The 26,288-nt window shown below is 36.2% G+C and overlaps 1 protein-coding gene across 8 annotated transcripts in view; it reads left to right on the top strand.

Annotated features, from left to right (window-relative positions):
* The window catches only part of YAP1 (Yes1 associated transcriptional regulator), a 94,537-nt gene that overhangs the window by 61,293 nt on the left and 6,956 nt on the right, over positions 1 to 26,288 (top strand). Inside the window, exons 4-7 of one of the 8 annotated variants that reach the window (XM_032679868.1) lie at positions 1,901 to 2,014; positions 14,241 to 14,422; positions 15,936 to 15,983; positions 25,849 to 25,979. In XM_032679868.1, the coding sequence (XP_032535759.1) occupies positions 1,901 to 2,014; positions 14,241 to 14,422; positions 15,936 to 15,983; positions 25,849 to 25,979 (475 nt within the window). Of the gene's footprint in view, positions 1 to 1,900; positions 2,015 to 14,240; positions 14,435 to 15,935; positions 15,984 to 25,848; positions 25,980 to 26,288 lie in introns of all 8 variants that reach the window. The other 7 variants (XM_032679867.1, XM_032679872.1, XM_032679871.1 and 4 more) reach the window with 7 other exon arrangements.

Genomic DNA, 26,288 nt, shown 5'->3' with positions numbered 1-26,288 from the left:
CCAGTTTTATAAAATATCATCTCACTGATTATCTGGCTGGTCTTTGGGTATAACAAAATACAGGGTTCTTTGCACTGGAGCCTTCAACTCTGCATCAAAGTCCTTTTGTACAGTGAATATGTTAGGAAGTATCGTCATTCTTTCTTGCCTGTTCTGTTCACTACTTCTGATAAAAGCTGAGGTTCTTGTTACTTATAAGTAACATTTAAAGTTTATGAGCATTAGGAATGGGAAGGAAATGTCCAGTTTTCACTGTTTTTCCTCACTTGAAAACCTGTAGCTCTAATGGTGGACTAGTGAAGTTGCTAGAGAAGGGCATTGTTTTCTGAGCCAAAATGAAAGTTTAAATTAGAAATGTAGTTTGCAAGGGATCTTCAAAGACCACAAGAAATTCTTGTCCTGGTTATGCCTTGAGATATTACTGGAACGCAATCAAATTATTGTTTTACTCTTTTTGATGTTTCTCCAAGAACATCTTTTGAGATTAAGCAAACAAATCTATCCTGATCCCCAACTCCCTCCCAACTTTAGACTGAATTTTTCAGCAGGAGCACAACTTCAGGACAAAATGACAGTCAAGAGCTAATATAGTTTGAAGATGCATATAGGAGGTGTTTATCAGATACATATATTTTTGTGTGTATATCTGAATCTCATGTGTGAAATTATGATGTTTGTGCATACTTAGTGTATCTTATACAGAATAGTCTGTTAGTCCAAGTCTAACAGCCAGATAGCTTTTGGTAGTGTATTACTGTATTATACTGAGGAAGTGTGGAAGGAGAGTTTGTAATAGGACGACTTGCTGCTGCAGCAGGTTTTCTAATTTCTTTTCTATTCTTAACATTGTAGTGGATCTTTTGTTATATAATTTTGGGATTGTACTTAAATCTAAAATGCAGGGAAGATATTCCTGTATCTAATTTAGCTATTTTAAAAAATAGTGTCTGTATGAGGATAAGAATTCAAAACTATATGTTTTTTAAGCACCTTCCAGATGAGATGAATGTAACTTTAAGAATAGTTTTCAGTCTAAGCAAAATACAGATGAATGTACATATAGAGATGGGAATGAGTGGTTTAAGAACTGTGTAGGAATGAAAGGTGGTTTCTTGAAAGCTGCTGATTGGAACATAAGGGGAACCCTCCTAAGGCTCTATGTTCAGACATTAGCTGTGAACTCCACAAAACCATCACCTACCTCCCTTTTAGCATTTTCTAAAAGCAGTTTTCCCTGTGTGTGCCTTTCTGCTTGTAGAGGTGTGTAGCACTGCTGTTCATAGCACTGTGTCTCTGGCTGCTTGTGGTGTCTTCTTACCTTTGCTTTGTCATTGCTTGTTTGCCTGCCCTGTTCTTCAGGTTTGCATTTTTGCCTGCTTAAGCCTTTCATGTTTTCACAGAAAGTTATGAGGTAAAGGGAAAATGAGTTTTGTCACTTTTTTTAATTGTTTTTGAAAGAGGAATATTTCAGAATCTCCTCAGCGTTATCTTGTTGCTGCTGCTCTGCTTTAATCACTAGATGAACTTTCCTATGAGAAGTAGAATACGTTTATTGTTCTTTCTCCTGGTGCTCATGCTGGTTTCATTCTGGCAGGCTTGACTTATTGCTGGTTTTATACTATAATGCTATATCAGAAGGAAGTGTCAGAAGCATATGAAAGGATGCAAACAAGTTTTAAAACTAAACTCCAAATCCTAAATCAAAATGATAGAAGTGTTTTCTGTTCCTTGATTTCCCACCCAGCACTTCTTTGCCCTTATCCCAGAAGTGTTAGACATGAGCTTGAAACTCTTCTGTTTCATGTACTGTTATATATGTAAAATGTTGAAATTTTTTTTAGATCAATTTCAGCTGGAGCAAACAAGAGCCCGCCATCAACTCCTTCCTTCTATATTGCAGGCCCACTCCCCGATGGATGGGAACAAGCTATGACCCAGGATGGAGAAATTTACTACATAAACCATAAGAACAAGACCACATCTTGGCTAGACCCAAGGCTTGACCCACGCTTTGGTAAAAGTTCATCTCAATTCAGAATTATTGATTTGCTTCAGTTCACTCAGCTTTAATTTTGCAGGCCTATTTTCAAAACTTCATAGTACAATTAAAATATATTTTAATTTGAGTTATAGAGACCTTATTTAAATAATAATTTTTTTTAAGATAAAAACTATAAGTATATATCCTTCAGGACTGTATGTTACCCAAGTTTCTAATGCTGCGGGTTGGTATTTTGCCATATGATCCATACAGTTCCCAAAAGTGGTGACATTCAGAAATTACTTTATTTAGAGACAGTTTCAGCCAAGCTCACTCTTCCCTTTAAAATTGCAAAACTTTACCACAGAAGAACCTTTTAATTCCCAAACAAATATTTGCTTTCCTTTGTACTGTCTTAAGAGGGCATTGTCAAATAATAATTTATGCTGTTTAAATTCACTTGAAATATATACCAGCTTATAATTCCAGCTTGTCACAGTGATGATCATAACAAAACCTTCTGTTTTAAACAGTACGGTGAGAAATTAAATTAGTTTTGTTGTTTCTACTTTAGTAATCTTTTTGTGGGGTAAAGACTATGTAATATTGAAATAGCAATAGTAAGTTAAGTGAAGGATCACAAAATCTAGATGTAGAAATTCAAAGAAGCAGAACTAATATGTAATTTTTTTCAGTAATGGTTTTGATCCATATGAAGAACAGAACTGCAGACTTTTCAGTAAAATATTGGCTCTGATGACTATGAAAAGCAATCGTGTATAATATGAAGACTCTAAACTAGTTTCTTAGATTGTCCAAGTAATGTATTTAAAGCAGCATTACCATTTCTGGTTTTGTATAAAGCTGTGACCTGTATATGTAAGCCTTATTAGCTGTATTAATTTGCCCTTGATTTGTTTTCCCAATAACTTACTATTTTCAACTCCTTTGGATTGTAGTTATTTTTCCAGAGCCATGGAAAAACAGTAGGGGTAAAAAAAAAAAAAAAAAGGAAGATATCATTGTGGTTTTCAGGCTTTACTTTTGGACTCAGTGCAGCCAAATGAAAACAGTGTGCAGATCACTGAGTAGGTCAGGCTGAGGGGATACAAAACCTTTGAAGCTTTACAGGGGTTGACCTAACAACAACTGTGGGCCCCTTTTGGGAGAGGCATTAACTCCATGAATGCCATATAAATACAGAACTACAAAACTCAACAGTCACTGTTCTGTTTTGTTTTCTGATTTGGCTGTTAGAAATTCCTGCATTTTTTGGTTTTTAGGCTTAAGTGTGTACTTAAAACGTCCATTTGCTCTTATGGAGAACACCAGATTGTCACAGTTTGTTTATAAACTGCTCACCAGTTTGTAGACAGGTTGAACCACTGTGCAACTTGAGTCCAAAGGTGGGGCATCAGCTTTGGCAACTGTCCATACTGGCTTTAACACCAGCCAGAGCTACAGACCTGTTTGCGTGTTGCAAGAGGTGTGTGTGGTTAATTTGCAACTTCACAATTACTTAATATGTGAATAAGGCTGGAAAGGAAGCAGTCATTTTGAAAATCAGTGTTGCCTTTTGCAGTCAATTATATTTACTCAGGTAATCTTGCAGGGTATCTATTTTTCTTTACATATATTACTTTATAGTTTCCAGTGATAAGCTGGAATTAAAAAGGAGTGTGAAAAAGGCCTTAATTGACAGAAGTCATGAGTGAGATGAATCTTACTTTTCAGAACTGTTTTGTACTCCTGTAAAAAGAGTAGTCTCACTGTAAGGGCAAAAGCTACTTGTCTTGTGCATACTGAAACTCCATCAAATGTTAAGGCTGTGCAGTTAAACCGAAAGAAGTTAGAAATGTCCAGAAGACTGATTAAGGGTTTCTTGCTGCATAGCTTCCCTTTTTGGGCCCACTGCGTATGTGTATCCCAGACAGGCTTGAGTACATGCCAAGGCTCTTTATTTTGTGGTCGGACTTTTAATCTGTTCCAGACCTTTTCAGTCAAAGAGCTCAAGTGTAACTGAAAGGGGCAGGAAAGGAGAAAAAAAAAAGCATGTGGGCTCTTCTGATCTAGAGTGACGGCAAATAGAGACAAGCTGCTAGCTGCTGTTGAGCTTGAAGAAGTTTTCCTTGAAAACTTAAGTTGCACACATTGTATTGTGGTTTATGTTTTTATCGTTTGAGCCAAGAAAATACAAAATCTTATGCCTGTTGCTTTCTCACTTGTGACCTCCTTAAGTCACTCCAGTCATGAAGAAAAAAAATCTCTTTGACAGAGTTAACTTACTGGGCTTTGTATTTATTTATCATGTGGAGATCCTCAACAAATATGTGTTGTGACGCTAAATAGCATGCGAATGACTCAGAAGTTTACCTTTCTATGCTTAATATAGATTGAAACTCCTGTTGGGTTTCCCCCCCTTTTCTGTCACTGTGTTGTAACGTAAGGCTTGGTTTTCACTATTTTTTGATGAATAACGCTTTCAGAAGCAGATTGAATTCATCTTTGTCATGTCAAAGCTTTTGGTTATTACAGTGATTTTAATGTTGATTGAGAATAAAGGAGAAATTAATTTCTTTCTTGATACTGCCACTCTCACCAATCTTAAGAACCATTGAAGAAAACAAAGCTATTGAATGGCATGTGCAAACATACTCTTCTGTTCCCATATTCAAAACCAGAAGGTATGAAGAGTCCTTGCTCTTACTGCTTCTGAATTGCCAACTTCCAGGGAGACAGCCTTTAGATCTATGTTCCTCATCAGATGGAAACTTTGCATTCATCTTTATTTTCTCTAGTAAGTGTGCATATACCTCTTTTTCAAATAGTGCTCTGAATTTTCCATTATTTTGGCTAGAAAAGAGAAAGGAAGGAGGATCAGTTTGAAAAAAATTATTTTAGGTGGACTGACTGACTTGGTAAGGCAAATTTTGGTGTTGCATTCATGCTTTTAAGCAGAAAATAAAAGAATTTAGTTAATATGGATACTTTCTTGGAGCAGACTTTTAGAAATAAATCAGATAAGAACCCCTGTCAGAATACCCAGCTGTGGAGTAGGCTAGGTCTAAAACCTGAGTTGAAGATAAAAACTTCGTTCCCAGACTCAGGTCTAACATCTTTGAAATGAGATTGAGGTCTTCAGCTACACCACTTAAGTGGCAGTGAAGTCTTGTGGCTCAGACGTTTGTCCTCCAAGTGTATGACAAATGACTTAGAAGCAGTTTTGCATTAGGAGAATTCACAAACTTTAAAATCTAGGAGAGAACTGACTATAAAAGGAGGGTCTTCTTAACCAAGCAAAAGGTGACATGGGATCAAACGAATGGGAATGGGGGCGGGTGGGGGGTAGTCCTTAGGCCTGTGTCAACAGGATTCTTGTCTAGTGGAGCATCTGGTAATAACATGCTGTCCTACCTTCTCAGTGCCTTTAGAGGCCTCAGAGTAAGGGGCTTCAAATTGTCTTTTTTTTGAATGTGGAAGGTGTTTTTTTTTTCTTTAAGGTAATTGAACTGTCAGATTGAGCTCGTGTTTTGGACTGTTTTGTCATTTCTGCTATTGTTCATTGGCCATTCTTCACAGATTCTTCTGGATTTTTAAGCCTTCCAGATAACTTAATGCATTTTCTTGATAGTTGAAGAACATCTGGATAGGAAGCAGGTCAGCTATGCATTCTGAGTGGCTGGAGTTGGTGAAGTAGAACATCTGCTTTTTCTATAAAATTAAATTTCCTAGTACCAAGTGAAGTTTGGAATCGTTCAACTTTATTGCTACAAGTTTCCAAGACTTGACTTTTGTATCAAATGCCGTTGAAGAGATTTTAGCTGTTACTTAAGTTAGCAGATGATAGGACTTGGCTTTAAAATGCAACTTAAAATAATTTGCCTTTTGAGGATACTTAATTTGTTAAATTCAAAGATGGAACAGCAACCTTGAAGTGGGAAAATTCTGGAAACTGACAGTTCGTTTGTGTCTGAGTTGGGTTAAGTCTGGTTTAGAAGCAGAAAGTACTCCATTAGAGTAGTCAGACAAGTGTCTGCAAGGATTGGAGTAAAGGAAGATACTGTTTCAGCTTCCTTGTTATTTTATTCCAGACTTCAGTTTTTAAAAGTTTGTAAGTAGTGATCATACCAGTGTTACACACGCCCCGTCTTCTTCCTTCTGTTCTTTCAATTGTCGAAGGTGCAATAATGGGGTATGAAGCAAAAGATATGACCTCAGGTTGAAATCATTGCCACGACTCACTCTTTCACTCCCACTTAGAGATTATGTTAATATTCTTTGAAGTTCTGCATGAATTTTGGATGAGGGGGAAGGTATGGCAAGTCAGTGTTTAATATTCCTGTGGAAAGTGCCATAGGGGCTCTCTGTACAGTAGGTGCTTGAACTGCACAAGTAGGAAATGGAATAAAACTGATGATGACAGTAGGACTATAGAGAACACACATCAAGATTTTCTGCTTCCTTTTTTATGTAGTGTAAAAACATTACACCTTTGAAACAATAAAAAGGGCTTTGTTTCAATTAGATGTACATGTAATTGAAACGTATTTATCATTTCTATTTTAAAAAAAGGCAAGCAAACACACAACGAGCTTGTAATTCACTTAAAAGCTTAAGCTTCAGAGCATCTGCTGGTTTTTAAGTATCAAAATTAGAAGGAAGTATTCCATAGTGTTGCTTTCTTATCCCTTTCCTGTCTAGCTCTTTGTTTAATATATGTGTCTTCAAATTGGTTTGCGGGAGCCTTTCCAGATGGAGATTTGTGGACAAGATAGAACGGGAACCCTAGACTGAAAAACTGGTTTTTGGCCTTTGTCTAATCAAAAAAAAAAAACAGCCAGACCTTGTGTCTGGTCATAGTAGCATTTCAGACTTTTTAAGTTCCAGATCTGCCTTCCATTTTTGCACGAAAAGCGAAGTATGAGCCACAAGTGGTTTTGATCTGCAAATGCAATGACATACCCTCTTTACATACTCCTTAAAACAAAGAGGATTTGACTTATCTAAAAGGTCTAGTGGTATTAGATTTTTTGTTTCCCTATCTCTGTTTTTGCAGAAGAACAGTTTCAGGAGATTATTTAGGATGGGGAAATGTCTTATTTATTTTGGTTTGTGTGTCAGAGAGTATGTACAGATGAAGCAGCATCAGTTTTCAGTGAACTTTCTGTGAAAGTGAGCCCATTGCAAATCTGCAGAGATAGATGAAATTTCAGTGGTAAGCATCACTGGTAATAGGCAGATGCTGCTCTTATGGTAGTGATGATAAATACTTATTTGTTGTGTACCATTGTATCAGACAGTGAAATCTTTGTTTGAAAGCAGGGTGTATTTATATCTCTTTACTGAACAGAGTTCACTCAACAAATTATTAAATCTGTTCACAAGTATTATGTCAGGATGCAGTTATCTGCTTAATGTAGAATATTTCTATACTAATAAAGAGGGGGATAAACAGAGTTTTATTAAGGATTTATCAAGGTAGTAAGTTTATATAAGTTTATACCTGTTTTGGGTTTTGTTTTGGTTTCAGAGTAATTTAACCCTGTTTTGGAAAGGAGATTTATTGCTAATGATGTCTGTGTGCCAGTAAAAGCAATGCATGCTTCTAGTGTTGTGCTAAGCAGCTGTGATAGTAAAAGGAAACTGCACTCCTAATACATATGTTTTTTCCACCATATCCTTCTAATAGTACAGTTTGCACTTTTCTGTTAATGAGCATACTGTGTTAGAAGTTGAAGGTGGATCCTTTTGAACACATAATTTATTATATGTAATCTAAATATATATATATCCAATAATTATATATCTCTATATCTAATCGTATATGATCTTAAATTCAAAGAAGCATCAGGTTTTTTCCTCTTTGAATTCAATCGCGTTGAAACACAATTGCAGTTTCTTATATAGAGAAATGTTTCTTGACAAGTATACTGTTGATTTTATTTTTTTACGGCAGTTTTCACTGGATTTTTTAATTCCTGTTTAATCATTTCCAGTGGGTTTATGACAGAGATTAAAAAAAGATATAGATGTGCACGTGCATATACATAGGGTTTATTCCCTTAAAACAAATTGAAGGAAACCTGCATTAAAAGAAAACGTTTTGGCCTCTTTAACCCAGGAAGTATTATGTCGTGATTAACCAGTAAAACTGTTTGCAGCTAATACCCTTATGTACACTCCTTGCTGATTAAACTTTGATCTAAAATATGGACTAGCTTTCATTAAATATATTTTTCCAGATACTCAGTTGGACAGACATGGGGCCTTGGTGAGCTCAGATTCCTGCTCTTCTGCATTTCTTACATACAATTTAAACTGAGATGACATTACATCACATTTTCTTCCCATAATCTGTCCAATGCAGTGTCTTGCGTAGTTCTCCTGTAGTACTAATACTTAGGGTGTCAGTTGCATTCTGTATGAAGATTTAAAAATAAAGTCAAATATTTTAAAAAGCGTATTGACTTTCAAAATTAAAATTGATTTATTTTTAAAGAGTGGAAAATGTTTTGTTTTGTATGTGTACACTGAGCAGAAGTTCCTAATAGCTACTTACTTTACTGCAGAATCTCATTTATATTTGCTTTCTGGCTGGCATACATTGAGTGAAAGTCCTTTATAAGTATTGCTACTGGAGAAAAAACCTGATACAGCATTTTACTCCAGTTTAGTTTCCAGTGTGTTAACAGTCTGTGTGCAGATGCTATGGAGTCTTAGTGGTGATCAGTCAATCCACCCATTGCACCTCGACATTTTACAATAGAGACAGAATTTTAAAAAGAATTACTTAATTTAAATTGTTTTAACTAGCTGGTGCAATAGTGGTAGTAGAACAAAAAGAAAAATACTGATTTCATTTGAGTGCAAGTAAACAGTAAATGTAGAGTAACAAATCTGCAGTTTGGATATGCTTCTGTAATAGTACTTTCATTAGATAGATCTTGTTTTAACCAAAATTCACGTCAGGAATCTGTGAATATTTCTTTTTACCTGACTAAGACACTAAGATTTGTTTGTACCCTTAAGAGAGCAAAATGAGCCCAGAGTCCGTTTCAGGTTTCCCCCATAGTCTAAGCTCCAGGATTCTAAGATTAATCAGAGACCGAAAGCAATGGAATATTTTATTGTGCTAATTTTTAGGTTGGTTTATAACAGCAGCATTATGAAACTGCAACTGGGATTTCCTTAAAGTAATATACAATGCATTATAGAGAATGCAATCCAGAAACATTACTTATATCTTGATTAAATAACAAATTGTTGTACCAAGCCTCTCTTAAAAAGTCACTTGGAACATGTTTTTATTACTTCTGAGGCTCACTCTTTCAAATTCTGCTGGTAATTTTTTTCTTCACAGCTCTTTTAAATGTAATCAAAAAGAATTTTTTGCCTTTGTTGTAGTTGCAAACTAGCACCATGTAAAACCCTGACCATAGCCAAAAATTATGCACAATGACAAAAATGGTATCTGGTTTCTAAATGAAACTGAAGTGGACGAGTTCTCTTTTTTAGTTCCCCCAGTGAAAACATCGATTCTTAATACTAAGGACAGCCAGTTATAGTATCCTCAAATTCTGAGCTTTTTTGTTCTTGTTTGTTCAACTAAAGTCTTTAATTTTGCAGATTAAAATTAGGTTTAGCTTTGAAGGGTGAAATTATAACAAAAGAAAAAAAAATCAAACATTCAGCTGTACCTATTAATCATTAAGGGTGCAATCTCTGCATGGGATTCTCCATAGGGCAAAGAAAGTGTTACTGCAAGCTGTCACAACCCTGGGACTTGCGACTTTCAATTGACGTAGAATCTTGAGAGAGAATTAGCCTTTTATGTTTCAGTTGTTAACAAGCTGCTGGCCTTTTTTCTCTAGCACCAATGCCTGGTAATAGTTTCTCCCTCTTGGTTTTGGTTTTTGGGTTTTGTTTGTTTCTTTCTTTTTTATTTTTCATGTAGTCTTTATCATTTAGACAGCAGTCTAAACTTGTTTTCAATAACTGTCAGGTATTATCTGCTGAAGTACAGAAGAGGCATTTTTGCTGTTGAGTTTGGACAGTAGAAGAACATTTAATATGTAGCATTTGAAGACCACTCATTTTCTATTCTTGAAAGCATATTGCAGCAATTACAATTGACTATATCCTGCAGATTGTGAAGCTAAGCCATATTGTAGGACTACAAGATCTTTTTTATTGTCTTAAGTTGCCTGTGTTTTTTAACTTGTCTGCCCCTCCTCCCTCAAATCCCCCTCTTCTAGAAAGAAAGACTTGTTTGTTCCTGCTCTGCCTGTGAGGTCTTTGCAGCCTCCGCTGTGTGGGTGCAGAGCCCCTTATTTAAATGCTTTCCATAGCCGTGGAACATAAGGAACAGGATGCATTAGAAAACTGGTAAGTCCTAGCTAATAGATAAAATGAAGCTCTTTACCTTTGAATTCAAAGTACTTAAAAGAGCTGTGCGTGTCAGCATCATCACAGACCCATGAGTTGTGGAAAAAATAAAATGTCCTTATCTGAGATCACATTGATAAGCATGTTCTTTAGAGTGCAGATCTCTGCAGTTGCATCCGTGGTAAGTAATGGAGAATTGAGAATGTAAAAAAAAAAACCAATCCACCCACAAAACAAACAAATAAACAAACAAAAAAAAACAACTCCAAAGCAACAACAAAAAGCTTTAAACCCCTCTTTTTTCACTGCCATTGAAACAAGATATGTTTCCTTTCTTTTCATTAAGTATTGTATTGGAAATGATAAAAATTACATTCTTCTTATCACCAAGGTGGCTGAAAATCACTGAGTGTTATTACTGCTGGGTTTTTGGTCACTGGTTCTTCTCTTGGATATGTTAAGTCAATGAAATTCAGTTAGCTGGATGTTCTTTTAATATCCTGACTTTTAGTTTATATTCAGGGTTAAAAATAGTTCACTCATATAAAAAACATCTCCATGATCTGTTCTGAGGACAGTTTAAAGTTTTATCAGTTTGAAGTCTTTTGCATTTTCATTCTTGAAATAATAAAATGTTCAGAAACATCCTTTTAATGGAAACCTGATCGATAATAATTTAGAAACTGGAGTTTTAGGTTCAGTTTCCAAAGAGTTGCCAAATCATCTCATTAAGTTTTCCTCTAATATTTACTGATGAATATTAAGTACACACCAAAGTCTCAGTATCTTATGATATTCCAGTTTTAGATACGCTTTCAGTTGCAAAATTACTTTAAAAATAGACATTAGAAGGCATTTTGGGGATTAGGCTGAGGGATTAAAACGAAAAATATCAGAGAAACATGATTTCTTTCTTATAGTTTTTGTTGTGAAGTCAGTAGATGAGAAGAATGGAGCAAACAGTGGTCAGAGAGAACAGGAATAATACATGCAGCTGTCAGAAAGATACACTTATGTAAAATATGAAGCATTTGGCATGAGCAGGAAATTATTTACAAAACTACCTATTCATGGAAAAGAGACCTAGGGAAATAATACTTGTATGGTGCATTCAGGAAAAACAAAATCATAACATATTGAAGGAATGTTACTGATACTGCACTTAAGTGTTTAACTAAGGTTAGACGCTTAAATTTTTATGAGGTTATCTGTAATATGCCTTGGCTGTGAACTGCATTGAGGCAGGACTCCAAAACCTCCAAAACCAAGATATGATTATATCTTTGGGGACTAAACCGTAAAGGCAGATTTTTTAACCAAAGAAATTGACATTTTTCAGCTTTGGTTACTTAATTTTTACAAACTAGGTAGTCTACTTTTAACTTAGATGTGCTTCTTTCCGGTCACTGTAATTTTCAAACTTTCTTCCCTCTTGGCTTTCTACTGTAACTGACCTTCCATCTTGTTTAATAACAGGGTTTGAATCCCAGAACTTCTGAAGGGTAGCACAGACTTCAGATGGAGTTGCAGAATTAACTAACAGCAGGAGAAGGCTGTTGTTTTCTGTTGTTCCCTACTAACTCCTTCATTATTGCTTTTAAGTTGAAACAGGGTAAGATACATAAAGCAAAAGGCAGGGTCCTGGTTCCAGACTTGAAAAGAGAGAAAGAAGGACATATGTTCCCCATTCCAGCAATGTCATGTCTAGCTTGTCTAGAACTGCTAGATGGGCTGCGTTTCTTTTTGCATTGCTTCCTCTAGCTTCAACTTTGCCCTGATTTGGTAACTGTAGGTAGTCTAATTGCTGTCAGTCTTCCAGCAAACACTGCCCAGTGGAGATCCTGGAGCATGTAATTAAAAGTTCTCTGCCCACATCCTTACAGGACAGCTGTTGAAGCTGTTTGAACTTCTGCTTAACATTTTCCGGTGTCTTGGGGCCAGTCTTCCTGTTGCTGCCTTAGAGACCACAGCTTGTATAGGAAATCTGGTTAATTAGCTGATTCTGGTCAACTTCTTCCTAAAGTTCAGTTCTGATGGGGAAGTGATGCTGGATGTCTCGTCACATCAACTGCTTAATTTTAAGCTTTGATCCACAAGAATGTCATCTACCCACTGGTTTTTTTCCATGCTGGATAAGGATGGGACTTGTGGGTTGGAGTTGAACCTCTGGCCCTTGGTATTCTTTTTGTTGTTTCTGCTTGGCATTGGAATTCGGTTTCTATTCCTACTTCACTGGTTCGCTTACCTTTACAGGAAGTTTTATCTTACTAGTGATTGTATGTATGAAACTCTCTCACTAGTAACTGCATAAAATATTATTTCAAATTACTTCAAGCTGTTTGACACCATTTAATTTTGACATGACTCATGAAAATGTGACCCATCTGCCCATTAGACTGTTGACTCTGTGCTAGACTAGTTGAAAGGGTAGACTGAAGAGTTGAGTCTGTAACTGGTTTAGTCTTTTTTTTTTGACTTTCTGTTATCACTCCAGTTAGTATATGGCATTTGTTCTTCATATATTACATCCCAATGGAAAGGTGAGCTGTGGCAAGGGAAAAAGGGAGCAAGGCTTATGGACTGAAGGGCTTTTCAGTGAAAAGATGATACCGATTCTTTATGAGATAGTTCTCCTTTCTTATGGCAGTTATAAGTGTTAGTGTTCCAGGAATCCTCTATATGATGAGAACATTAAATCAAACTAATTCAACAGATGGTTTTCTTTGGCCCAAATCACCCTGTCATCCTAAAAGAAGCTCTCTCCTTTTTTTTTCTATGTTTCCATAAACTATAATCCTCATTCTCAGAAAAAAATATAAACCTCTACCATTCTCCTATCACTGCTTTATTCTGTAGCATATTGTGAATGTTAACAGATTCAGGCTATTACAGAAAACACAATGGAGAGTTAATTCCAAAAACCCTTGAAAATGTTGTCCTTGCAATACAGTCAGCCTTTCCCAGCCCTATGTTTCGCTATGGGAACTCCAGTCCCTCTGTTGACTTTACCCATACTTGTATCATATGAGGGAGAAATCCAGCCTGTCAGGTAGATGCATCCCAGTCATGCATTATTTTATAAAATAAAATTGTCTTAGACCTTGATTTTATGGGGGAGGATGGGTTCTCATTGTGCATTAGGCATAGGAAGTGACACTTTTTCTTCTCCGCTCCCGAGAAAAGATGCATTGCATACTGCTGTGGGGTAAAAGAAAATGAAGCAAAATCTTTCCTATGTTGATGTCTGTATAATTCATCTGCCATTTCTGTACCAGCTCTAATTTTGCCTGTCAAGAAGCTCTAAATAGAGTCTGTAACACTAAAAGCTTGATGTGACATGGATATGAATGCTTGTTGCATGATCTGCACTGCAGTGGGAAGAATTTAACTTCCACTTAAATTAACCTTTAACTAGATGTAGTTCAGTATAAGTAGGATGATCCATTTTGTCATTTTCTGTGTTCTTGAGTTTAATGATTCTAAGATTTCACATGAATAAAAAAAGTTATTTTATACTATTTGTGTCTAAAGTGAGAATAGTTTATTAGAAAGAAGAGAGATCCTTGTAATTTGACTTGAAATATTTTACTACCACTTTTGAATTTTTCACCAGCGTACATATTTAACTGTTCTCAGAAGCTTTTAGAACAAGTATGCATTCTTAAACAGGAGACTGTTACATTAATTTTACACACGTTGATTGCTCACACATGTGAGCATACATTTCACACTTTGAACATCAGTGTAACTGCATGTTTTGCACTGTCATGGCTTGTTGTATAAATTTTTTATTATATGCCTTTTATGGATAATACTTTCCTTGCATGTATTTGTTTGAATTTCATTTTAAATGTTTATTGTTTTGGTTCCTTAGCCATGAATCAGCGAATCAGCCAAAGTGCTCCAGTGAAACAGCCACCTCCTCTGGCTCCTCAGAGTCCTCAGGGTGGTGTGATGGGTGGGAGTAGCTCCAATCAGCAGCAACAGATGAGACTTCAGCAGCTACAGATGGAGAAAGAAAGGCTGAGACTGAAGCATCAAGAACTGCTTCGGCAGGTGAGGCCACAGGTTAGACACCTACTTCCACTATTTCTTTTGTATGTTATGTTTTGATTTGGCTAAGTTGTTGTTTCAGTGAATCTTAAAGACCTGTGACTATACAAAAAGCTTTGACATCTAGAAAGGTCTGAATTCATGCTCTTACTGATATCAGCTTGGTAGTGAAAGTATCTGACTTATCAGACTGAAGGATTTTGGTTTCCTTCCTCATTCCTCCCTCTAAAAGAACTCTGAGAACAGGTTTCATAAACCAAAAAGGATGACAACATGGACTGTTGATATGATTGGATATTCCTCTTGAGGATATATTTCATATTCATTGAGTTCCAAGTCATGTAAAAGGCAAAAAGTTGGTTCCCACAGCTGCTTTGGTTTTCCCTTTTAAGTGGAAGAAAGTCTTCAGTTTTAGAACCTGTCGTAGTCTGCAGTATTTTGAAGTATTTTTAAAGTTCATATAAGATACATTAAGGGGGACACCTTGTTGCCAAAATCTTGCCTGTTCAACAGTGGAGTGAGCATGGAACAAGTGAATCACTGCTGCATTTTGAACCCATGGTTTTCTTATGCTGAAGAACTTCAAACTTCATAATTAGGCTACAAGCTATTCCTTTCAGTATTTTTCTACTATATGAATATAGCTGTAGCAGATGTTAAAGTGTAGGACTGGACTTTGCAGTCTCTGGATGTTGAATTCGGGCTTGACCTCCTTTTGACTCTAAGCCTTCCGCTTCGATTTTTCCATCTGAATGTTTTAAGAGTTGCTATCATCTGTGCTAGATACTTAGGGTATTCTTTGGGGTTTTGACACTGCAGAGAAAGCACTAATCTTTTCTTTGAGGAAAACCTTCTAAAATCTTATCCTTTTCACTTTGGGTGATGGGCCTTGTATCAGAAGAGGATAATATCTTAATGTCCTCAAAGACAGCTTTTCTCTTTCTTCATCACCTGCAGTATTCTGTCCTGGATTCTGACTCCCGTTATCCCCTTTGTAGTCAAGGCCTGTTTTGTAGGAATCTTCAGCATCTCTTGGTGTAAGATGGGTCATCTTTACAGCCGTTACTTTTTATAGTACTCTAGGTAAGAATACATTGCAAAGGTGGTATCAGGACTTTCTCTCTGCTTAAGCACCTGGGCTTCTGCTGTTCCTGCTTTGCAATTAATCCACCAACAAACATTTTACCCTGCGCTAGCATGCTTCTAGGTAGGCCTTCTAATTGTCTTCTTGCCTCAGTTGTCATTGAGAACCTGACTAACTTTGGACCAGGTGACAGCCAGTTTTCTTCATGTTGTTCTCTCTAGTCGTCAAGCTTATCTGTCAAATACTCATCCTTGGTAAATCTGTGAGTTTTGTTTCACTGTGTCATGATTTTTATAGTTTCTTAACTCCCTTATCCTGTCTCATCTGGCCTGTCTTGGGGGCTTGATACTACAAGATGGTGTTTGTAAGACAGCCTGCATAGGTAAACCATGCAGCTAAAGTAATTTTTATCCATCTTATTTTTACTCTTAGGCATTGCGGAATATCAATCCCAGCACAGCAAATTCTCCAAAACATCAGGTAGGCTCTTAACTGATGTTTCAGCATAATTAGAAAAATGAAAGCATTAAATTAGGCTAGCAGGGAACTTTTTGCTACATAAAGGCATTCTAAGAACAGAAAAAACATACGAACAAAACCAAGCTCTGCCATGCGAATTTTTGAACTACTTTTCTGGTCATGACCCTGAACACTGTTTTTTAAGAGTGCTGCATTACCACAACTTTATATCAATATTTAAGAGCAAATGAGGAATTCATTGCACATTTTTCTGCATTGAAAACAACCTTCTTGTTTAGTATTCTTGAGGATACTGCTATTCCAGTCCCGTTGTCATCAAGATGTGTATTTAAAAGAAACTATCTAAGGTAGTAGTTAGTGACTTTTAAGTACTGTTCATATGAATGTTCTTATCGATTTGTTTAAACAGGTATGATCTTAAAGAAGGATATCTGTAATCAGTTAATAAAAAGTCACTTGAAATATTTATGATTTTTAAACAGGCACAGGTAACAGAATTACTTAATAGACTAACAAAATAATTGCTATGCAATTATATAATACATAATATGTAATTATTCCATTTTGACATTTAGCAGGCTCTTTCACAGGTACATTTTCCAAATAGGAACAATTCAGAAAAGCCTTTCAAGTTCAGACCAAAACAGAATTGCTCAAAATGTGAAGCATAATAAACAGGTTAATGTGATCTTCTTTTAGTTTCTAAAGAAGTTGAATATGGAATGAATCTCTGAAAGGGTGATTTATATGTATATTCAGAGAGCTTCATGTTTGCTGGTGCTAACAGTATTCTCAATCTGTTGGTTCTTAGTACAATATTTATATTGGCTTGTATTGTACTTTGTGTTTTAAGAAGAACAACTGTATGCACTAGGCAGGAAAAGCAGAATAAAAGAAAGTATCCTGTGTTTGGAAACCATGGTGTACTGGTGTACTATTGCATACCACAAAATTTGTATGTTACTAGTTTGGAGAAGAGGAGCCTCAGACCTTAGAAATAGTGCTGACATCCTGGAATAAATACTTTGCTTGGCAATACCAGTGCAGTTCTTAAACTGAAGCATTTTAACTGAGATGTAATAACTTGATTCATTTACAGACCATTAACCACATAATGATCTTGTCAATCAATATTAGATACTATTCTAGAGGAGAAAAAAAAATCCTTAAGAATTGTGAATATACAAGAGAATAAACAAAGGAAGACACTCCTCCACACCACTTGGGAACACCTTATCTTCTGGCATAATTAGGCCATTCAGAAGGATTCAGGAGGGATGTTTTTCTTACTGAATGCCAAAAGCATATTCTGTGTTGTCTTGTATGCCTGGAGCCCTGTCATACCATTGTTCATTCTTCCACAGTATCTTCTTCCTGTAGCCAACTCAGAAATATGCAGCGAATGGAGAACTTTGGTATCAGTTTCATACTTAACTCTATAAGATGAGATTTTTGGAACTTCTTGGAATTCTGGCTTTAAATCCTAAAAAGCTGCAAAAACTCAAAGGGCCTATACTGATAATTCATTAAATGCTTTGGGATAGAAACTGATGAAAAGATTTGTCCAAAAATCAGGATTGCTGTTACATTTAAACTAGCTTGATACCAGGCTCACCTATATAGTCACCTGCCTGGGATCAGTTTTATTAGTCTGCACTTGTTAATGAGTTAAGGTGTGTTTGAGTGATCTGTTGGATAGAAAAGTACACAATCATGTCAACTTATAAGTTCTATAATACTAGATTATTCATGTTGTATCATCTAAATGTATTTTTTGTGTTTTCGTGTGTCACGTCAATAATGTATTGAGCAGCCACAGGTGGAAGAAAGTGCTTAGAGAATGCTTCTGGAAATTGTTCTCTAAATGCTTCTTGAGGCCTTGTACTATAGAGGCAATTGTTGTCTGTCTTCTCCCATAATGCTATCTGTACATCTGATCAGGTCACAGATGACCTAGTGAATCTGTGAAAAATCTGTAGAAAGAATGAACATTTCTTCAGTCAACTTTTTCTTTCTGACAGATCCTTTCTTTCTTTTTGAATAAAGTTAATGAAGTCTGAAGGTATTATCTGCTTTCATGATGATAAAGGTGTGCTTGATGACAGAATAATAGCTTCTCTTGCTAAATTTTAGATGTTCTCTTAAGGAATACTGAAAATAAAATCTTCATATGTTCAGTGCTCTTAATTCTGCGAAGACTAAAGTCTTTTGTTTGTAAAGAAATTTTGTGACACCGCATTCTTAAAGCTTGTCTCTAATGAAATATCTGGCTTATATGGATAAAAAATCCTTAACTTTTAATGGGATCTCTGAGCTTTTCTAAATCACAGAATCAAATAGGTTGGAAGGGACTGGTAGAGGTCATCTAGTCCAACATCCTCTTCCTTCTTAACATTTTTGTCCACGTATCCTGGATACAGTACCATGGGTGCATTGTTGTCTGTGGTCAGGTTTTTTTGGTACGGAGTGATCATAGTGTCCTTGCCCCTTTTTATCTCTCTGCTGTGATACTGTAGTGTGCTGTAGTGACACTAACACTCCAGGTGTTATGTATGGAGGCCTTAGCACCTTCTGGAAGGAGTAAACAATTGCTCAGCTTCATCTGTTTTTAGCAAGCACCGTAAGAGACTCTCCTTGTTTGAATGAGGATTTTATTGTAATGCTAAAAATATCCAAGTCAAAGGTATCTGTAGCAAAAACTGTAATTTCCAGACTTATCGTGTGTAAACAAGAACTGTCGATACATCCAGGAAATTTGAAAACACCAAGCATCTGTCCAGTTACTTAATGGTCTTCATTATCAATTATGAAACTTTATAGATGCCTATCTGTCTTAGTTAAGAGATTGAATGACTTGAGTTTCTCTCCATCCCCAGTAGCTCTCCTTCCATTTTTCTGCAGTTAGCATCTGGTTGTCAACAATGTCTCACCTAGAGCAGATGTCAATCAACTTTTGTATATGTCATAAAATTGACCAGATATTAAGTAACAGATTTCTTGCCTTCTGGTATGTGATGGAAAGAAATAGAGACAAATAATGTCAAGGCACTGATGGCATTATTCTTAGATGATGTGCAAACTACTTTCTCATGCTAAGACTGGAAGATTTATTATTTATCTACTGCTAATATCAAGATATTTGTTAGTAAGATCAGCATACTACACAGACATTTATGAGATAGGTTCCTGTGTATATGCTTGCTCATTCTGTATCTACTGCTTGTTTCTAGCACTGAAATGAGATCTCTGAGAACAGCCCTGCTTCCCTGCTACTCTGTTCAGCTGTGCTTTCCAGCTTGGCTTTTCATTACCTCTGTGCTGCTTTCTTGGTAGTTCTGTATACCTGGAATGTGCTCTCTGTTGATTGTTTCCATTCTTTTGTCCTTTATATTGTATGAATTGCCTCTCATATTCTCTGTCCAGTTGACCTAAACTCATTTCTAATCAACTTTTGAGTGATATCTTGGAAATTTCCCTTCTCGGTATAGAATCTGCAGAGACATATGGCCGGTCTGTCACTCTCTGCTGAGTCACTTGGTTTTGTTTCATACTTTTTTTCATGTTTGCACTGCATAAAATATATGCACTTACAGTATGGAATAGTTACTGGGTTTGAAATATTATTTTAGTTTCCTATGGTTCCTGTTTTTTTAGAAGTTCATCTTGGTTGATGTTTGACACCTTTCATCAGCTTAGTTGAGAAGATTTTGAGTATTCCAAGTAAATATTAATTTCTTAGAATACTCATAAATTGTTTTCCAAGAAAGAATTTTTTTTTCAGTCACTTTTCATGTACACCAATACAAAGCTGTGTTACTGTCAGATGTGGGACATGTTCTAGAAAGAAAGGAAGACGTCATTTAAAACAAGTGCAGTCTTGAATTCTGTACTCTCTGAACTTCCATGATGTTAGTGAGGCTGGAAGTTTTACTGAAGACTTCAGGTATTATTTGTGACCCTTTTGTTGGGTTTTAATTGCTTGATAGCTCTTTTTAGTGCTAAGTTTTGCTTTATCCCTCGTGGTTTAAGTTTTGTTAGATGTTTCTTTAGCACAGTGAAACAGAGCAAGGACAGAAAGTTGGTACTCTCCAAAATCAATAACAAAACGTTACTAGAGAACTGTCATGAAGATAAGGGAACCGAGCAGCACATGTAATATCATAATATTCCAAGGAAGCAGAAATCAACTTTGTATGCATTTATTTATCTCAGCTTTCATTGAACTGTTGATACGCTTTAGTTAGCAGGAATATTTGACTTCATTAGGTAACAAACTGTTGTTATTCACTGGACTACCTTCCAAAAATCTTTGCAATTAATGAACTGATTCCTTTAGTCTGTGGCAGTAAATTCAGCATGTAATAACAAGTCTTAGCTTACTGTCTTTATAGAGGCATCTGATTCTAGGAAAGCACTTGTATTTTAGGTAGCTAAAGATTAGTTCAGATAATCTGTGAAGTACCTGTCAATTACTCAGCATCAGTTGCACAGAGCTTTGTTACAGAGTACCATGGGGCTTACACATAAGGTAGCACACCTATATAGTACCATGACTTGGGAAATTAATTCACAGGAAGACTTAGTCAACTGGCTAGAACCATCCTAAACTGGGGCTGAAGACTGCAGCTGAGGAGTTGTGTGGTATTTTTTTAAGCAAAATATTTGCTTCTTAATAAAATTACTTCTTGCTGAGAGGTCTGGTAGACATGCTCTGGCAAACTGAACTGCAGCAGTTTAAGATGTTTAACTCGCCTGTCTGCCAGTGATTGCCTTAACAATAAGGCAGCAGAACAGGATGTATTTAACGTCCTTTTTGCATAATCTATTAGCTGAAGCATTGGTGCGGCCACACTGCAAGACAGATCAAATATCTGATCTGTCAGAAAAAAACATTTTTCAGCTCAATCTGTTTTCTGATTTGTCTTAGTGTATGGCCATGCAAATGCTAGTTCCCAGCTGAAAGGAGGTTAAGAATATGTAGTCAAAGGCCATCTGTTACTATCAGTAGAAAGTCACTTGGAGTTGCCCACTGTGTTGACCCACAGTGATTAAAAAATTGAGATCTTCCTCTGACCTGACTAAAAAACTGCTGCTTCTAAACACTATGAAATAAATCTGAAAGTTTTGTCAGAGCATCAAGGATTTCAGCTTGAAGTGTGATGTCCTGTAGAAATTATGGAGATGTTCCTTGACCACATTATTGTTGAAGTTTCTGGTATTTCTGATGAACATGCACTAAGGTACTGCTTTAAATACATGATTGGACATAAATAAGCAGACTGAGACCAAGTTGTTGAAAGGGAGTCCTGTGTGGCTGCATTTGGGGGGCGGGGGCAGTGTATGCTGGCTGCCATCAAAGTATACAAAATGTGGAATTCAGCTAGTTTTACTGCAAAAGCAACATTGCTGTTGTTCAGCCATCTTGGGAACTAAATACTTTTAATGTTATTCAGGTCCTGAAATAGTAGAGTAGCTTCATTTGTTATTGAAAACCATAGATCTGAGTGAAACTTTATTAGTTCATGTAGCAAGAGTTTGAGTTTCACACACTGTTGGTTTAAGTGGGAGCAGATGAGCAGCATTAGCTGGAAGATACCCAGTAGGAAAGATATTTGTATTATTTTAGTAATTTGAAAATTCAGAAGCTGTTGATTGGACTTGCAGCACTTAAGCTTTACAGATCAACAAAATAATTATATTGCTTACTTGTGAAAGATCTTTATGGATAAACACCTTGTCTTAAAGTCTGTAGAGTAAACCAGAACTGCCTTCATTGCCTATGCCTCTCATTGCTTCAGGACACATTTTGTATCTGTATAGGAGTTGTAGCTCTCTGCAGAGGGTTTCTTGTAGTCACCAGTGCTGCTTGCAGTTGCAAAACTTAATCACAGAAGTACTGCTAAAGCAATTGGGCAGCAAAAGATACAAGTCCTGTTGACCGAGTATAAGATGTCTGTGAATAATAAGCGGTAGAGGGAGGCCATTCAGCTGTGCATGGCCTTCCTGATTGCTTACTCCTTTTGACAGGTACCTTCCTTACAGAGCTCTGAGACACTTCAGCAGGGCAGGTGTAGTGCTGTGGAGCCAGGAGTAGATAGATACTAAGAGGGTATAAAGCAATGGCTTTATACCTCAAGAGGAATATGAAGCAGGGGCACAGCAAAGGACTGCAAAACCAGACAAGAAGCCAGACTTCAAATACAAAAGTCTATTCCATTTTATGCTGCCCTATCTGCGCTTGTCATGCTCTACATAGCGTTGAGTTCTTTTTTAGGTGTATACAGTAGAATTAATTATCACTCTGTGAGTATCACCTCTTAAATTAATTTTGCTGATTTTCACAGTTGCAACACTGAATGGTATGTTTTCCCCTTACTCTTCACAAATTGCATAACTCATCATTGCTGAGTTCATTTGTCTTCATCTGTCTGTGTGTCTTCCCTATTTCTTTTGTATATGTGCTCTAACTCTGTGGCCGTCACAAGAATGCAGACAGTTAATACGAAGAAGAAACTGGTGCTGTAAGTGTGTCCATAAGTGTTGTGGTCTTGTCCTTCCCCTAAAACTTCTCTCCCATGCCAGGGAAGCTTGTGGATAATTTGATAGTCAAGCAGTGGAGCAGTGGTTGGGGGCAGAAATGTTACAATTGGCACTCTTAAAGTAAATTTATAAAACCAATTAAAAGCATGTATTAATTCAAATTGAGTAGCGTATCATATGTTTGATACAGTAAGAATATAAGTGAGTTGCACAAGAGAGTCGTCTGCCTTTCCTGAAAAGCACATGAAGATAAAAATGCTCTGAAAAAGGTATTTTTATAAAGCTACTTTGGACATGGTGTGAATGACCTGGAACTGCATGTAAAATTTAATCTGTATGCAATTATGACAAAAAAAAACATGGATAAGGTCAGCCAGATAAACTACACAGTGCTGACCTTATTTTTAAAATTATTTAAGGAGATGACAGATCATTTTGGTCTTTTTGTAATAACAAAAATTCAGCTTTTGTGTTACCACTAGGTATTAATCTTTTCTTTTCCTAGAGGTACTTAAAAAAAGTTTGACATACTTACAAAAATAGGATGAGATCAGGTTATAGAAATCTAAGCCAGGATTTTGTCATGGTTTTATTTTTGCCTCCAGACTTTAAATACTTCTAATAAAGGATATATTTTAAAGCATGAACTAAAAGCCTAGAGTTCACATTGCTCTGTTTGGAGCTGGGAGAGGCTTATACCCTTCCATACATTTTTTTACATTTAGGAAGCATAAGTTTTTTTATTGCAAATCAGTTTTATAAAGACAGAGAAATGAAAAGACCGTTCTTCAAGCAACACAACTTCAGTTTCCATTACGTGGACCTTTTAGGAAAAATAATCTTAATACTCTTTAGGGCTTGTAGGAAGCTGCTTATTTTACATAATGATTTAAAATTGCTCTGTATTTGTTTCTGAGTAGTCCATCTTTTTGGGTAATTCCTTTCTCTTTCAGACTCCCAGAATGACATAAGTGTATTACTTAAATGACTCATGTAATAATATTCTTTCAAGGGGAAAGTGCTTCTGACTTCTAAATAAGTATCAGTAATGCTACTTATAAATAGTTAAAAATAGTTGTAGTTTTGCATTTTTAACAGTGTTGTTGAAACAAGGGTAAAAGTAGTACTAATTTTAAAAATACTAGTTGGACTACATTGTACATGCCGAAGAATAGGCAAAATACAATTGTCTCTCCTGGCTTAATACAACTCTTTTTAGTGGGTCTTCAGTGAAATGTGATTAACAGAAAAGAATTTGTGGCTTTTTTCTTTGCTAGTGTCAGTAGCTCTTGAAAAGGAGACATGTATGGATTTCCTCTTCTCTCTTTTTCTCACTCTCAACTATTAAATCAGGAGGCAGTGCTGATTGGAAAGACCAGACCTACCACACAATGAGATACAATGTCACTTTCATACTTCATATACAAAAATGAGTCCATGTAGGTTTTGCTTTTTTTACTACTCTTTGTGGCACTGGTGTATGATTAAGCGTCTTCTGCAGTTTTGGCTCCTCCTCTTCATCCTAGTCAGGGACTGCAGCTCAAGGAAATAAAGATGCAATGTAGAGATCAAACCAAGAGGGAAGGGGAAAAGGAGAAAGCATGTGAGTGAGCAGTTCTTGCTGTTTTAAGACCTTCTGCCTTCTTCAGGTCACTGTGGGAAGCATTCCAGGAACGAAAACTTTTTGGTTTTTTTCTAAATGGATTTAGTCTACCTGTATATCAGGTAGTTTGTGACTGATACAAGTTTGTATACTTAGCTGTAAAGTAAGACCTCATTATATAGGCTTTCAACTTGGGTTTAGTACATAAGCAAATGAAAATGATATGGATAAACCTTTATAAATTATTAAAAGGTGCCTAGCATCATGTGATCTGAAAATGAGGAAAGAACAGTGGCAAAGTAAATGGTGGTAAACAGGAGACTGGATTTACTTAAAGTAGGCAGTTGGGTGTGATGAACACAAAAACCAGTGGTATGTTTGTACACTTTCTGCAAAGACCTAATCAAGTGTAGTGAGAAAATCTTCTAGCGCAAGACATAAAACTTGGTATTAAAGGGATACGTAATAATAATCCACAGGAATGGGAGTGAAGCATATGCAGATGAGAAAAGTTAAAAAAACAGGCAGGAGGGAAGTATTCGATATTCAGCACAGTCTGCTGGAAAATAAAATAACCTTAAACTTTTTTTTAAAAGAAACCACTTTGAAGAAGAATTGGAGAAAGGTTATTTTTTTGTATTTTAAAAGTGTACAGTACATTAGTCCTTAGGCATGAGAATGGATGAAGATCTTTCACTTTACAAGTGAGAAATATTGAGTATTGTCAAGACTGACAGGATTGGTTTTGCCTGAGGTTATCTTTCCAGGCACAACCTGGAAATGACATACTACTAATACTGATAACAAGATAGTCAAAAGATTTATTTACCAGTCTTTACATTAACAAGGCTCAGTCATGGTGAGCCATTGATGATGTTTTAGGAGAGTTGCTTGAAGAAAATTATTTTTTCTTTCACATGTTTAACTTGTTGATTACTTGTTTAAAAAGGGGGAGAGGGATCACTGGAAATTGCATAAAGTGCTGCTTATCTCCATCCACCTTTAATTTCATGTATTTTATGTTAAAACTTATTTTCATTAATTACTAATGACAAGCTTTATGGATGGTTTGATTCAAACTGGTGAACAGTCAGATGTGTAAAAATGTATATGTAATCTAGGTTTGTAACTTCAGAATAGCAGTGTCTTAAATTTTATGAAGAAATTACTGGGGATTTAAAGAGCTTTGGGATTTATTTGTGGGACAAATCAAATAGATTTGATCAGTCAGAAATTTCAAAATACATGCCTCAAACAGGAAGAGTGAATGGGGAAGACTTGAAACAAGAAAGGTACAAAGGAAGCCAGGGAGTGAATCAGAATTTAAGAGAAACAGGGGAAAAGTGCTAATCAATAGAGGTAGACAGACATATATTTGGGGTCAGATAGTATTAGCAATTCTTTTTTTGGTCTTAAGAATATACTTAGTGAAAAGATATTGAAATGAATTAGAAAATATTTATGTAAATATACAGATATTTGTATCCATAAATACATTTTCAGTACAGCCTCTGTAGTGCTGGGCATGACTTGTGGAACTTGCATTGTCATTGAAGCCAGGACAGATTCTTGCTTTGTCCTCAGAAACTTAATTTCATTTAACTCTTGTAACTGGAAGCAGTAAAAGCATCAATTATCTATAATGTCACGTATCTGTGTATCTGAAAAGTGCATTCAAATGCCTAACATGATCTCTCTTTTTCCCCCCTCCTGCTGTTCTAGGAATTGGCTCTCCGTAGCCAGCTTCCAACAATGGAACAAGACGGTGGATCGCAAAACCCCGTGTCATCTCCTGGAATGTCTCAGGAACTGAGAACAATGACTACAAATAGTTCTGATCCCTTTCTTAACAGGTTTGTAGGAGTAGCTACTAGAGGAAAAAAATTTGATTTAAAATTCTGTTTGGTACATGTAATAGTTTATTTTGAACATCTGTCTGTGCCAAGAGCCACAGCTGTAAATGAATCTTTCCTTAAATGGCAAGTCTAGTAAAAGTTGAGGATTAAAAGCTGTCTCCTGTGGGAGGAAGTAGTCTGTTCAGACTTGTAGGAAGGTTTTTATTCAAAGTCATAACATGTTTGTCTCTGCATAATCTGTTGACTAACAGTCATTTCAAATTACTGACTCAAAGAATTTGTGAATAGCTCGCTGTGAGATCAAAT

The sequence above is a fragment of the Chiroxiphia lanceolata genome, chromosome 2 (genome assembly GCF_009829145.1).
Source record: "Chiroxiphia lanceolata isolate bChiLan1 chromosome 2, bChiLan1.pri, whole genome shotgun sequence".
Taxonomy (NCBI): Eukaryota; Metazoa; Chordata; class Aves; order Passeriformes; family Pipridae; genus Chiroxiphia; species Chiroxiphia lanceolata.
The sequence above is the reverse complement of the archived record's forward strand: the minus strand, read 5'-3'. Positions and strand labels throughout refer to the sequence as shown.